Source organism: Tetrao urogallus (assembly GCF_951394365.1).
Source record: "Tetrao urogallus genome assembly, chromosome: 2".
Taxonomy (NCBI): domain Eukaryota; kingdom Metazoa; phylum Chordata; class Aves; order Galliformes; family Phasianidae; genus Tetrao; species Tetrao urogallus.
The window spans coordinates 8401232-8417448 of record NC_136814.1 but is presented as its reverse complement, the minus strand read 5'-3'; the positions used below and the strand labels follow the sequence as shown (position 1 = coordinate 8417448).

General features: G+C 41.0%; 1 protein-coding gene across 1 annotated transcript; it reads right to left on the bottom strand.

Annotated features, from left to right (window-relative positions):
* Nucleotides 1-2677: 2677 nt before the first annotated feature.
* TMEM17 (transmembrane protein 17) lies at nucleotides 2678-6760 on the bottom strand (the record flags this gene model as incomplete). The annotated part of the gene is made up of 4 exons (XM_079533000.1): nucleotides 2678-2983; nucleotides 3396-3509; nucleotides 3764-3867; nucleotides 6658-6760. The coding sequence occupies 4 exons, from the start codon at nucleotides 6758-6760 to the stop codon at nucleotides 2678-2680; spliced, it is 627 nt and encodes a 208-aa protein (XP_079389126.1).
* Between the last annotated feature and the right edge of the window lie 9457 nt (nucleotides 6761-16217).

Here is a 16217-nt window from a genome sequence, read left to right as displayed (position 1 = left end):
AATGCCATTATTGTTTATGTGTTCCTGATGCATAGAAATTCCTCCCTCTATATGTAATGTGTAAGCACCTTCTGTGAAGTTTTCTTTTTCTCCTCCTCATGTATGTCATTGTTTTTCAATATGTTTATTGAAAGTTTCTGAAACTTGCTTTTTTCATGTCTGAAATCTGGCTGTGCTACAAGTAAGTGGTGTATTTCAGATTCACCAGTTCCTGTGAAATTTAGCACCTGAAGGGACAGTTTCATTGCATTTCCTCATTCACTGCTTTGTCTTCCTGAGTGCTACTGTAATTTTCTTCTCCTGCCTCCTGGGTAGCAGGAGTGGGAAATTCGTGGAAAAATTGCACCTGTAGACTCAGAATGTGAAGTTTTTAGGTAGTGGCAGGCTGGCTTCATAGTTGAATGTTTAAGCTGGTAATGGAATTTTAAAAAAAAGACTATCAGGTTTGCTATGAAACCTGAGTGGTGACAGTGCGGAGGTCTTGGATTTATGAAGCATGTTGCTGAAGTTTTATGTCCTGGACTGGTTTGTACCTTCAGCATTTCCGGGCAAATCTAACAGTCAGTCTGAATGCTGTTATCTGTGTCAGCACATCAATATTCTGTTTCTCTCTCCAGCAGAGGGGTGCGTATCCATTTATCTTTGGCTTCCGGTAATTATCTTGCATAGCAATTGATCTTCCAAGCTTATGGTTTCCTTATCACTAAAAGCAAGGATTTTGAATCACGCCTTGCAGCCTTAGCCCTGGAGACCAATTCCCTGTTGTCAATATTAAACGGCTGAATTTTTTTCAGCCCCATCATGTTGTACGTGATGTATTTGGTGTCAAAAGCCTTCCCACTCATTACACTCTTATCTTAGAATAAATTTAAACTTTTTAAGATGATACCGGAAGAAAAACAGTGTGTGGCATTCTCTAGTGCAGGCAAGAAATCTGAATATTATAGGTGTATTACTCTGTCTCTTCAGATCTTAGTTTACTGCATGTAGGTGCACATAAGGAAAAGATGCTGCTTTCTGGAAGGCACTGAAAACTAGCAGTGCTCAGCTTTCCCACTGTGCTGTTAATCTGTACTTCTGTAACACCCAGATATTCTTACTGGTGGAGCTGAGCTCCTTGGAGGTCTGCACTCTATCCTCTATAGAGAAAGGCAGTCTCTGAAGTTATTCCCATTGTATTGCATCAAGAGGAGACTGAATGTCTACAGAACACTAAGACATTTGAGATACACTCTACAGTTATTGGGGAAAAAAAAGCTCCAAGGTTTATGATGCTTCTGTTTGGGCTGTTAGGATCTGTTATGTTGCTGTCTGTCATTGTAATGAATCCTACAAGTTTCTTCTCTACCTCATCAGCCCTGGCCTCAATACTCTGCAGCAATGTAACTGATATGAAAATATGCACAATATTCCCACTGCATCGGTTAGGAATGTCTTTACAAGGAGTTTCTAATGCTCTTTCTCTGCACAACAGCCAGTTCTGCTGTTGGTAGAAGCATTTTGTTTAAAAATGAAGGGGTATGTGCTTTGATAGTGTACAGTCCACAATAACAAAATAAGAAAAGGAAACTCAATAGAATGTGTTGTGCATTCACTCATGCACTGAAACAAAGAGTTCTGGCATAAAACAAAGTGCAACGCTTTCCTTTTTCACAAAGGTTCTATGAGCTTTAACCACACAACAGCTTTAAGTATACTCTGCCTTTTTCACATCAGACTTCTTTACCTTTCTTTGAGCAGTCTGGATGTTTGTGCCAGCTCTGAAAATTGCTTACTTTTGTCCTACTGAAAACTAAGGATTCAGATGAAAAATGTATTTTATTTTATCCCTCCCTGACAGAAAAAAATGAGCAGTCAGCAATTACTGAAACTGAAGAAGATGATAGTCTAGACATCAATACAAACAGAAATGAGAGAACTATGGCATACGTAGTGTCCTGTGACATAAACCAATTTTTTTATGTCTATAATTTTGCTACATCTGACTTATTGAATTTTCTGAGAAAATTGCACTGTTCATTTTGAATGGCTTGATAGTTAAAACTCCAGCTAAGCCAAAGAGGAGGAGTGCAGGAGTTTTGAGCAAAAGAATACTTTCACAACTCCACCCTAGTTTATTAGTAAGGAATTCCTAGTGCTGGAATTATCTGGAAGACCACCCCAAGCTGTAGTCTCTCATCACTGCCACCCCTACTGTTTTTTCTAGGCTTCAAGATTCTTGCTTGTTTTTGCTTAACTACATATCTACAGCATCTGGAAGAATAGACAAAAAACTGATGTAAATACAAACATACAAAAAGGATTTATTGTAAACAAAATATGTCTGTGTGCAAACAGTTAGGAAAATAGATTTCTGTTCTTTAGAAATGGCACATGACTTTTTAAGATGTAAAACCCATAAACCTACCCTGTAGGTACTTTACCCAGTAACAGTGTGCAAATTAATTGGTCCATTCAGCAACTTACATCACTGGCTTTGATTTTTCTTGCAGAGTAGAGCTCAACTCTGAGGTTTAATGTTGGCACTTACGGTCTATTTCGTAATGTCTCTGAAGTAGAAGTATAGATAATGACCCAACAAAATGGAACAGAGTTGTAGCATCATAAGGCCTGCCTCTGTTAGTGTCTCAGGTCCTGAGTTCTTGATCCCCAGCCCAAACTTGTTGTATGATGCTCCTCAGCATGGACCCATACTAGCCATGGGAAGTATATTCCCTTCTTTACTTGAGCCATAACGATGACGCGCGGGGTTTTCCTCTAGCCTGTCAAATTCATTAAGGTGGAAGTGAGCTGCCAGTTTGTTTACCATTCTTTTCAGGGTGACAAAGGCTGCAATAACTTGGAAGATGAGGAAGAGGGCAAAGATGATATTAACTGATCTTTCCAATGGCTGAATGTTCAGACCTTCATTAAATAGCAAGAAGAGAATTACAGGTAACTGCAGAAGGAGAGTCAGGAGCCAAAACCCAGCCAGCTCAGGGACCTGTAACAGGGAGACATCACCATCTGAAAACCGGCAGTTAGAGATGAGGGGAAAAAAAAAAAGAGGGGAACTAAAGTTCGTAGAGAAAACCATTTTTTAAAAATAAATCTTCCAAAAGCCAGGACATAATGTGAAATGGAAAATAAGATGCTTTAATGTTTCCATATCATGTGTTTTTAACAGAAATTGTATCTTAAAAAAAGTTTTAAGGAGTGACAGTGGTCACCTCTGAGGGAGAAATCCACAAAAGTTAATGGAAGCTGATGCTAAGGTAATAGAAGGTAAACAATATCACTCAGAAATAACCATCTAATCAACATAAATCTCTCAGATGAACTGGTAGATTGCTTTATTTATGCTCAGTTGTAAAAAGCTCTCCTCTACAAATTAAAACATACATATCGTAACGTACCTTCTCCTGCAGGTTGCCCATGTATCCCAGGTAGAGTCGAATGACCTCTATTAGAGAAGTCAGGATCATGATTGTGACCAGGATGAATTTGTAGTAATCTGACAAGACTGGATACTAGAGGGAAGAAAAGAGTAAAAGCTTCTGCCATGCTTCTTCATAACATGAACACAACTGTTAAATGAACACACTGTATGCTACTGTAAGTTGACAGTGCTATATCAGCTTTCAAATATTCTTGAGACTCCAGTTTCAAGGATTCCCCCAAACAAACCTACTAAATTTTAACTCCAGTGACTTTCATCTCTGTACTGGCGGGTTTTGATAAGAAAATTTACACTTGCAAATCATTATTTTCCTTCAGGACTCACCTTCAGCTGGAGCATAACAACTGTGCTGAGCCACCAAAATGGGAAAAAGTAAACGTTGAAATAGAGGGACATCTGTAGTGGTAAACTGGAAAGTATTTCGTTATCTGCAGATAAAAGAAGTCTTTATCACTCCTGCTTTGTTCCATAACTTCTTTCAGTAACTGACAGAAAGTCTGTGCTCCTTCTTAGCTTCAAGGAGGGCATTAACACTTCTCAGTCAAATTAAGTGTTAAAAGTATTTTTTTTTAAATCTATCTCATTTTAGGCTATATTATTTCCTACCATCTAATCCAACTTCCAGTTCACATGATACAGAATTTTTATCACGTAGTCATAAATTCAAGTTGAGTGTCTGACTGTGGAGTAAGCCATAAAATACCAGATAGTCAAAAACCTGACCGATAGGCTTAGCTCAAGTACTGCTGTATACTGATACTGCAGAAATAGGAAGTGCTAATTTTATTGCTGCTCTAAAGAGGATGGTCAGAGTTTAGATGAGTACATATTGGATTATCTTCATTTTGTAGATGACCTTCCTGAGCAGATTCTAGGCATATAATGCCCATTCTTGTTTTCTGAGTCTTTAAATAAACATGGATAAAAGTAACATTGCAAGAAACCTGTAATTGTTTTAGATCTTGATTAAAGAATTTCAAATATGTGTCAAGCTAAAACTCATCTTTTAAAGAATGGTAAGAACAAAATATGTTGATACAATGAAGAAAAACAGCAAACAGAATTTAAAGTCTGAAGAATTCAGTGTGTAGAATTTAATCATAGTTTTAAAAGATCAAACTGAAAACAAGGAAAAATTTTAAGGGCATTCCAATTCAATGGTTCATTTTTAACAAACCATTTATTGCAATATAAACTTACTAGTTAATATGGCAACAATTTACTTCAATTACCAACAGATCTACTTCTTACATTTTCCTCAAGTGAAGTCTGTAGGTATATCTTCACTTGGTGAAGATACCATCTATGCATGTTTAGAAAGTATTCACTGTGACCTGCTTTGTATTCAAGTCTTATTCCCCTGTCTTGATGATATTCAATAGGAACTTAGTCCAACTTAGCCACAAGGTTTTCCTTCCAAACTCAGAACCACCCTTCTTCTGACACTGTCTTCTCTTTCTGTACCAACTATTTCCATACCTGTTTTTGTTCCATCTCAGTCTGGCATTCCTGTTTCCAGTTCAGCCACATGCATGCTGGTACAATCTCTTCCAGAAGTCTTTATGCCAGATGCAGGAGCATTTATTCAGGGTAGTTACTAGACTAGATGGGAGGGGAGGAGTATTTGGGAATAGAACTGGGACAGACCTTAAGGACAGGGTGTGAGGGGCAGGAATTGATTAAACTGAAATAGAAAGTGCGAGAAAACCAGTATCTATTTTTAATAATCCCATTTTTAAGCATCAACACTTTACTACATCTACAAAGGAATGAAAATCTATAGGTACTTCAAAACCAATTTTACTGTCTGTCTAAATTTATTTCAGCTCTCCTAGCAAATCAGTCTGTGGACTTGTGAGGACACTCAGATACAATTTTAAAAGATGTTGGACCAGGCTCTGAGCAACTAGATCTAGCTGTTTGTTGTAGGAGAGTTGGACTAGATGACCTTTAAAGGTCCCTTCCAACGCCAACGATGCTATGATTCTGTTTTCATCTTTCAAAAAAACAAGACCATCCAAGCACAAGTAACATTGTTTCTTCTCTGTATGTAATATGTATTAGATGAAATTGCAATGCTTTGTAGCCATATGTAAAAAGAGAGAAGCCAAGAGTTCTGATTTAAATTGTGATGATGAAAATATTGTGGTACATTAAAGGTTGAACTGACCCAGTATTGGTATTTTTAATTTCTGCTCAAGTTTTAAAATAATTTTTTGAATGAATGCATAGAAATACAAGCAAATTATAATTCATCTTTTTATCCCTAAGTTGAACTTGTGATTATTTTCTAGAATAGCAAAAATACAGGAAAATGCCAGGCTGTATTGCACTGGCAAATTTGATGCAACTCCCTGAAGTATGTGAGTGTGAACTTTAGACTTGAATGCCTGGCCTCAAAGAAATTCATGATACATTTGCCATTGCTTTCAATAAGCTGAGGCTTCTTGTAAGAATTTTCACAAAAGACTGAAATGACTGAAAGAGAAGCTGTTCTGGGAGCCTAGAGAATGTTCCAGTGTTGTCTGATACATGAAAGGAGGTACTGATACGTATGCTAGTAGTGTAGCTATGCTGGCACAACTACATAAAGTTAATGAGTGCTCCTGTGTTGGAATAACTTTAATCACCTTGGAATGGATTTATCGGTTGAAATTCACGTTAACCTCCATGAACGTTACCTGCCTATGCAGACAGTTTATTTCCATGGCTCCCCTCCCTGCAAAGGAATAAAACTGCAGGCTGTTTGCATGTTTCCCTGGCAATAGGACTAAGGAAAAACTCTCATTTCTTATGGATATGGATTATGTCCTCAGGGATGGTCCTTTTAGACTTGGATGAGGGAGGAGAAAGCAGGGACGTTGCAGTCTGAGTTTCTTCTGTCTAAGTGCAGCTTATGGGTACACCTCTTCACGCACTGCAGTCCGTCCTCTGTGAGGGCTGCTGAGCTCAGAGCAGCAGCTCAGTTCTTCTATTTGCTCCTGGTGTTCTCTACAACCCCGTATGCTTTTCGTTCCGGCAGCCTGACGCCGGCCTAACAAAGGACTTTACCCGTAACGCTTTATGCAAAAGCACGCGCTTTTAAACCACAGCGCGCCCCGCCCTGACGGCCGCCAGGTGACCGTTGACGCCGCCATCTTGGCTCCTGGAAGGGCCGCTCTCCCCCGCCCCGGCTGCTCCCGCCGCCATTTTTGTTGCTGGCGGGCGGCCGCGCTTACCTGCGCGCTCGCTGGGGTACTGCGGGCTGGCGCGGCGGCTGTCGGTGAAAACGGTGCGGCTGAAGGAGCCCAGCCGGCGCCGCAGGGGCTCGGGCAGCGACATGCCGCGGGCCGCTGTCGTCCTGGCGACGGGGCGGGGGCGCGCAGGCGCGGTGGAGACGTGGAGTTTGGCCAGAGGTGCCCGGGCGAAGCGCGGTGCGGTGCCGGTTCGTTCTGGGGAGAAGCGATGCGGGCAGGGAACTGCGTTCCGCATCGCCAGGATGAAGGAGCAGCTCGTGCCCTGCACTACAAGGAGCGATAACAGCAGTGGTTTCGTTGTGCCTGGTGTGACGCGTCAGTTCTCCCAAATCCTCCCCATTTCCTCTCCCCCAAAATCGCATTTTGTTACTTTACCGGCTGATCGTTCTCCAGTATGACTTTCCAGACTCAATTACCTCTGAATAATTTAAAGCCGGGTTTAAATTTAATTTCTTTCTATCCCACTGGGAAAGCTGCAGAAAGAGATGGCCGATAAAGCTCAACTTCTGAGAAATCCACTTGGCTTACGAGCAGACGGATGGTGTGCTATGTGACTGCAGAGTTCTGCAAATCAAATGTGGCAGCAGGAATCGGCACCAAGCCTTCCCTCCCAAACAAAACCAACCAACTGGCCAAAAATCCAAAGCAAACCAACCTGAAGACCTTCAGAAGAGATGAGGAGGAAGTGATTTTCAAATAATGGCAACAGATTGGAAGGCAGAAGGTATTACAGATACCTCCTAATTTCAAGGGGTGCTGTGCGTGTCCCATTATGGGCAGGGAAGGCAGCAAGCTTTACTGCATGAGTGCTCTTAACATAAATCTTAAGGTGTGGGTGAGGCTTATTCCTATTTTGCAGGTTAAACAGGTGAGGTTTAATCTTGAGAAATGCTCTTTGAGGTTTCTGTTGCAATCCACAGAAGAGGGCACATCATTCAGCACGTGTCCTGGACCCAAGGAGGCAGATATTCAGTGAGAAATATTCCTTATAGGCATCAAAACATAAAATAAAGGAGATGAGGTGCCTTTTGTTACACAAGATGAGTTTGTGGAGCAGTGAGCACAGCTCAGCGATGCTACCAGACCTACCTGTCAACTGGGTGGGTCAGGCAAGACGAATAATGAACAATTATGAACAAATAATTTAGTGAAAGCAACGAGTCTGAATGTATGTCCAGTTTTTTGGACCTTACTTTCTTTAACTTTGCAGCATTTTGTTGTAGGCATAGTGATGGCAGTGCTTGCAATAGTTAGTCTGCTTCCAGGGGGGAGTAAAGCAATATAAGCTGCAGTCACAGAGGTACGTGTAGTTGTGTTCTAGCTAGATGTGGACCCCAGAGCTCTGAGCTGTGAGGGCGCTGGAGGTATGCCAGCGTTTCAGTGATAAAAATCTGTGAGTGGATGGCTGGCTAATTAGCTATCTATCTGGTAAATAATTGAAGATCTTAAAAATGACTTTAATGTACCAGGAAACATTATGAAAACCAACATTAATGTTAGGTAGGCTTCTGAGCATTAACTGGTGCAATCTATATTTGTTGTCTTGCCGATTTCCAGTAGGTGCTAGGAATGTACTTCCTGCCAGACTCAACAACTGTAAGGGTGACTTTTGCACTGTCTTGCAAATCTCACCATAAAGCAATCAGCTACAGACAGTGGCAAGATAATGTATCTGTGTGATATTTTCAGTGAGACTGCCTGAAACTTTGTTATGCTGCTGTTGCCTTTGTCCTGATCTTGTTAACTCCCTTTAGATTAGGAGGACACTGGTCACACGCTCTCAGTTAACTGGACACAAGGAATAGGTTTATATGAATTAGAAGTATGGCTGTGTTAAGTGAGATCCTCAAGGAAGTCTCAGGGTTTTTTTGTTAAGCTGATGGCCCATTAAGGTTCAATCTTTAAGGATTTTCCTTTCGATTACTTTTTCAAAAATAAAGGGAAGAATTTTTCTAGGACTGCACAACACCATTCCTTTCTAGTTGCCAGTGGCTTTGAGCAGGGGCCGTGATCATGCACTATGATGTTCTTACATTCCCCAATTCTAAAATTATGTCTAGCATACACCCTACTAGCAGCTCTAGAGTAGTCAGTGGGACTTTGCAAGATTGGGTTCTGCTCTTTCAAAAACTGTGAAGCAATCCAGCTTAGAAGTCACTGAAGTGAAAAACTAAGTAGTCAGTCGAGGAAGGGCTGGTGGAATGCAGGCACCACAAGAGATGCATGGATTTGCCATGTGAACTCAATTTCCAGACTCAAGGTGTGAATCTGTGATATTTGGCAGCCTTACATTTTCAGCAGATGGCCAAGCATCCAACGCATCCCTGTGAAATAAAATTGTGTGCATTTTCATTTAATATTTTTGTCTGTGCAGATGCTTAAAATATTCTGAAGATGGAATATACTCTTTGTTTTTACTAATTCTGTTTTTGGTGTTTTTTTTTTTTTTTTTTTTTTTTTACACTGAAGCACACATTTTTTGCCCACTTTATGAACAGACCCGATTTTCTATAGGACAGGTGGAGAGCACCTACTCAAGTTTCAAGCAAGAGAATATTAAAACTTCATGGATTAGAACACCCAGACAGGTCAGAGTTTCCTTGTAACTTAAGGATATCAATGTGGGCCATAAGGAGTGGAAGGAGGACAGAGGTTTAACTGTTAAGTGACTGTAACAGTTACGATGACCATCTGCATGAATACATAAGTTAATAGTGTTTGTGATGAGACTGTTTTTGGCTTTTTCTTTCTTTGTGTCTATCCCTGTCTTAATGTTTAAGGTAGAAATAGCCGGGTTTCCAACTCTGTCCTTCAAAATAAGACCATGTGCAATAAGACCATTGCACAGCATGTTACATGACCATTTTATTTCTCTCCACACATGCTAGCTATAAATAAAATAGAAATCTCTTAAAATCTGCCTGAAAGCTTTAAATCAGAGGAATATTGGATCTTTGTGTATCCACAGTAGTTCAACTAAGTTGGTAGACACTGGCTTGGCTCCCAGACCGAAGCTCCTGGGGCTCTCTGGCAACAGCTCTAAGCCATAAACACCAGATGCAGTATATCTAATGAAATTAAATATCAGCAGTTTTTTACAGTTGGCATTTCAGAAACACAGAGTTCATTTAAATGGTGCCAGTGGTTTGTCTGTGTACCTGAATTGTAATCGCTGTATTTCTGAATTTGCTGATGTGGAATCTCAGAAATGCTGTTTTCCCTGGGATGCCTGTGCGTCTGCCTTTCGTGTAGTTGTAAGTGTGCAAGCAACAGCAATAACACACTTCTTTGCCTGATCCTTAATACCTGCACAGTGTTTTGGTAGAAATGCTGTAAAATGTAAAAAGTGCTGGTGGGTTAAGATATGAGCAAGCAAACAGAACACAGGCTTGCTTTCTCCTCCTGTTCTCAGAGTGAAGTGACAGACTGTGAGTTTGAACAAATTACAGCTGCCACGAATGCATGTGTTTGAAAGGATCATGTTATGAGCTATGACAGTGCTGTCAGAGAAATTCCACAGCTGTGCTCCTGGTGTGCAGTACCTTGAGACAATCTTTTCTCTGTGTCACTTGTACATTAGTCCCTGGTGTTTGTTTAACTCCTACAGGGTATTTGTGTCTGGTAAACAATTATTGTTTCTGATGAGATCAGTCTGATGCTCCTGTTTGAAACACTGCATATTGCTGCTGTCGTGCTGTGCGTTAAATGTATCTCGGTTATTTCAGTCCTAAGCATAAAGACATTAAAGACCTCAAAAACAACAACAAAAAGGCTATTACTTGCACCCATGGATTGATGTCCTTCTTGTGCTTTGCATTTAGATGGAACAGCTCCCCTGCTTGTTTTATTTTGTTGATTTGTAGTTTCACCAAGCACATTGGGAAAGTCTCAAGGCTAGCACTGCTATTAAACAAGTTTTACCATTTGTGTTGCAAAAGTACTTGAGATTTGTATGATACACAAGGAGACTACAGCAAGTGTGTGCATTTTGAGTTAGATTCTCACATCCACAAAAATTCTTGGTGAACATCTCCCTGTGAAGACAGGCTGAGAGAGCTGGAGCTGCTCAGCCTGGAGAAGGGGAAGCTCTGGGTACACCGATAGTGGCCTTTCAGTATCTAAAGAGGGACTGTAAGAAAGAAGGGGACAAACTTTAGCACAGTCTGTGGTGATAGGAGAAGGGGAAATGATTTCAAACTAAAAGAGGGGAGACTTAGATTGGATATAAAGAAGAAGATTTTTGCACTAAGAGTGGTGAAGAACTGGCACAGGTTGCCCAGAGGGGTGGTGGATGCCCCATCCTTGGAGACATTCACGGTCAGGCTGGATGGAGCTCTGAGCTACCTGATCTAATTGTAGGTCTCCCTGTTCATTGCAGGGCAGTTGGACTAGATGGCCTTTACAGGTCCTTTCCAACGCAGAAGATTCTTTGATTCTCTACATGATCTGACTAATGCAGATGAGTCCATTCTTTTCTAGAAGTGGCTGAGGAATAGCCAGACAACAGCATGTTATAGCACTGCAAACAGACTTCGAGTCTTGTTTTTCTCATCATGAGCTTTGTCAGCAAACTGGTTGTCATCCTGTGCTTTCATCCTCTGCTTGGAGGACACATTCTGCCTCAGTTACACCTGTGCACCTTAGCAGGACTCAAGACAACCAGACTTGAGACTTGTTCTTTCAGGTTATATGAGGGAACTTGGTAGGGGCTCTCAGTTATTCTCAGCAAAGCATGTTTTGTTTGCTCTGCAGTTAGAACAGCCAAACTGTCTTCTTTGTGCAGAAATGCACTCTGAGAACCCTACCTCAGATCTAGAGTCACTCTGCAGACCTTGGCAGCTTACAGAGAATAATGTGTTAGAGGGTCTGATGGCTTCAGCCTTGGTCTCTTCTTTGCGTGCATGGGGAGGTGAGGTCAGCTTTCTGGTGGTAGTTTTAGCTATCCTAAATATTATGTGTACAATCCAAAGCCTTCACTTCTCTGATGGGTTTCCCCAGAAAGCTGATCTTGGGAAGGAGTGGCGCATTTACTGCTTATGTTTGTTCTGTCCTTCTTACGTTTGTGCTGCAGCAGCACCCTCAAAATTAGGCTGGTTATTTGGATATTCAGATATGCATTTGTATTTCCAAACAAGAGCAAACTCTCTCTCTCCTTTGAAGCTTTGTTGAATGTAAAGGTACCTGTTGTGTTGTCAGGTCAGCATCGGTGCATTTCCATTGTCCATACTTCATGTCCAGACTGATGATTCTGAGGATGACTAGAAATACCACAGAGGCAGAGTTCTGGTTCAGCACCTTTAGTTCAAGCATCGTGAGTTACACTTTTGGGGATGCTAGTGCAACACTGCTGCAATCTATGGTGTATCTTTGTTAGAATATGAATTTGGCTGTGTATTTTTAGGTTTAAGCTCCTGGCTGTGTTTCCAAACAAAACAAAATGCCTCAAGTTCTCATCAAAGAGTACAGGAGAAAGAGTACAGTGATTTCCTGAAGTTCTGAAGAGCACTTCATTCTGTATTGCATTTTCGGTTATTTAAGGCAGAGACTTCTTATTTGTGTGTATATGTTGGCTATATGCACTGTCGTATCTCAGACTCAGCTGTGGTACCAGTTGCTGTAGTAGCACGAATGATCGTTCTGAACTCTTCAACCAGCTATCTCTGAAATATTAAATCTCTGTTGTCATTTGAAGGTGGGGTTTCTCATGTAACCAGAATCTGTGAAGTGTTATTTAAGACTGGAGAAAGTCTAGAAAGATTTTTGCTCTTAAGATGGTGTTTAAAATCAAGGATTTCCTTTCCTGATGCTGAGTTAGTAACATTTGTAGTGGAGGAGGCAGGGTTGAAGGATCTAGTCTAGCTTGCTTTCTTGACCTCTCTGTCCCTGAAACTCTTTATTACAGACTCAGTTGAAAGTTTTCTTTTTTCTTCCTTCCCCTCAGACTTTGTCTACAAGATCTTGCCTGCCTACATGAAATGCTGGGTGTATAACTGCAGCATTTATTACAGCAGTATCTTAAAACATCAGATGCTGGTGCAGTAGCTCTAATTAGAAATGCACCAAGTGCTAAGAGATGGCTTGTGTTGTTCTTCAACTGCAGCATCCGCAATGAGAGCCACATTTAGCCTGTGTTTGTGCACGTCTAAATGACTAGAGGTATCAGTGAGAAAAGCTGTGAAGTGCCATAATGCTGTGATTTTATTTTTTCTGAGAATTTCTGCTTTCTTTCACTAAATTACCAAAGTTTAGCTGAGAAAGACCTGTGCTGAGGTGCTGTATACTTTGTATTATGGTGTGACATCATGCATTTTGCCAACACGGTCAGTCAGAAGTAATTCAAATGGAAAGTAGAAACCAACAAACCCACTTTCTATATGGAGGCACTAAACTAGTTTCTCTTGCCTTTAAAAAATTTATGAATGTCCACCAGGTTTTGCCTCTTGTAACTTGGTGTGTCTGTGACTTCTCTAAAATCCTCTTTGTAAATTGGCAAGCCCTGGAGAGGCAATTTCATTCTGGCCAACCCTGTCCAAACCACACCTTTCCAATGACAGTGACAACTCAAGCTGCCTGGCAGCATCTATTCTGGTGATTAGCTATCTCTGTACAAAATGAAGTACTAGTATCTAACCTAAGCCACACTTTCCTCAATTTCTACTTCTCATCCTACCCATTATAGACATGCCACTAATTCTTTCTCCAGCTACCCTTTGATTTCTGTATCTTGTACTCCCCCAATTGCTCTTTTATAGATAAAACAAGTCTAGTTGAATGGATCTGTGCTTGTTTATGCTAGATGTTTGTCGCAGTAGGTCTGCCCTGATGTCACTGAGAGGAAACCAAATGGGCAGAAAGGGCAAAAGAAGTGTTTCAAACTGCCTGCTGCAGTATCAGAAAGCCCTCATTGATCACAACTAAAGGACATGTTCTTTCCTTGAACATTAAGTGTGGCAACGTACTCTACTAGGACTCAGGACTGATATTTCTGTCCTGCCCAGATTAGCAGATGCCTTGAGAGGCGTATAATTAACTTCATAAATACGTATTATAAAATCATGGGCAATGTTCTCACTGTAATGTATTTTCCCTGAAGGAAAATATGTCTGAGTACAGAAATCAGCGAGAACTTGATGCCAAATGTGGAATGGAAAGGAATAAAATAAAAATAAGGCTGGAGTCTGTCAGTAGTTTTTGTGCGTGGTCTTCTACTTTGAAGAATTAGTTGTGGAGTTACCTTTCTTCTTATCCTCTGATTTCTGAACTCCGTATCAGTTTCCTGAAACACAACAGCATGTGTTATGTGCATACATAACATTTTCTTGGAGATTTTTTACTGATCGCTGCAGGTGAATTTGTTTAAAAAAAAAAAGCGAGCAGAAGGAATGTAAGTCAGTGGTTGCTCCTGTGCTGAAAGTGGATTTTTCAGAGTGTAATACTGTAAAGGAGATTATTTTCCTACAAGTCTGTGAGATTGGAGAACCCTGGAGGTGAATTTTAGCAATCCTCGTGAAGACTGTCTATTGTAAAAGTCTCAGTTATCAGATGGGGAGGACCTTTAACATCAGATCTGAGTTAGCTGCTTGAATTTACAAATCAATCTTAAAGCTGTTGGCACAGCCAGCTTGACATTCAGCCTTGCTTCAAGGAGTCCCAGTTTAAGAGCATCTCAGAAAAATTGCTAGGCAGTCCCTCTGTGAAAGTCAGCACTGGCAAAAGGTTCCGTGCTGAGAGTCTATTCCTGAATCCCACTGACCCTCACTTGTGGGAACGTCTGCAGGCAGCAGACATGGCACAGAAAAGCTTGCAGATTGCCCCAGCTTGCACAGTGACTGAACAGCCGCCAGTTAGAGGTGCACAGAGCTGCATCCTGCCAGGGACGCCTTCTGCATTGCTGGGAGGGAACGCGCTGTATTCCAGTAACGAAGTCCAAAAGTCGCATCCTTGTGAAGGGTGAATTCAATTGATGGAATATCTTATCCTTCTGTTATTTCCATTTTGCTCTCTGTATGTCTTTCTAAGAGTGAATGTCTGCCAGATGAATATTTTGGAGTAGCTTTTCACTATATACATTCCAAAGCAGAGAGAAAGAACAGTTAAATTTCACAATGTCACCCTACGGGAGAAAACTTACCTACTAGAGCTTTGAGTGCAACAGGTGAAAATCTCTAATTCCTTGGGATGAGCTTATTTTTGCTAAGAGTAGACAACTCTTGTAGAAACATTTTCAGTCCTGAAATTGACTGAGCCCAATCAAGGTCCTAATAGCACTAAGCACTTTGCTGAAGTAGATTAACGATGTGATTTTTTCTCTTTTTTTCACGTAAAGCAAGCCATACAACTTCAGTACAACCTTCTGCAGTGATCTTTGTAACTGCTGGTGCAGTGAGAGCTTGCTTCTTGTCCACTCTTGATTTGAGCTGGTTCAGCATGTGCTGAGTATAGAGTAAGAAATACTTCTCGGGTAGGACTGCTACAGAAAGGGTAGTGAGCATTGGAACCTAGATAACAGGCTTCATCCCATTCCTCTGAGCCTTAACTTGTCTTGCTGTGATATTAGTGGGATCAGAAATTAGGACGATGTTGAGCATAGGTTAGGTAGCAATGAAAAGAGACAGCATGAAGAAAGATATCAACATGCAGTCTTTATCTAAAGAAGAATTTTTCATCAGATTAATTTGGTTTTCATCCTGCACTTCCTTACATACAAGCAATTTTCTAGTCTGGGACACTGAAAAATTGTCAAAATTCCTTTGCTTACCAATACCCGAATTTTCATTTAGAACTTCCATCAAATTGAAGTACTATCCAGTTTGCAAGTGTTGGCTGGTGTTTAGGCTTCTGGGCTGATTAATTTCACATACTGCTCTCTGGAAATTGTAGTGCTCCATTGCACGGCCAAATATTGGCTTAGAGTCTGGAAAACGGCTGGTGATCCAGCTGCTTTGGGGCTCCCAGCTAGAGATGCAATAAAGAGGTCTGTGCCTCAGAGAGGCTCTGCCTAGTGAAATTAAAGTTACTCTTGGGTTATACCAAGACACAGGCCCTTAATATCTGACTTTAAAAACCTCCATGATCACAAACAGTTCTGTGTTGTCCTCCCAATACTATACATCTTCATTATGGCAATGGGTTAAATCTAGCAGTAGAGTGTAGAGACAAATGCACCATGTGGGTGCACCTCGATTCTTCCTTGCAGATGATGTCTCAGACAGCACAAGTATGCAGTGATCAGCGTGGCACTGCTGGCATGCTGTAAGTGGTATGCTCTTGCTCTAGTGACTAGTGGCACAGTATGCTGGAGGGGCTTCTTAGCTGCCTTCAATCCTTGTGCTTATGCAGTAATCCCTTATGCACACTACAGTGTGCTCAGAGTGGTTTCCTTTCTGATGCACCAAGGTTAATTCATGCAGGAATACTCTCAATTGTAATCAATTTTGTAGTGAGTACAAGGTCCTCCAGCAATTAGTGCACTGCTTAGGTACATCTGTGACCTGCAACTGATACAAACAACGCCACTGGTAAATGCTATACGGATTAAAAAA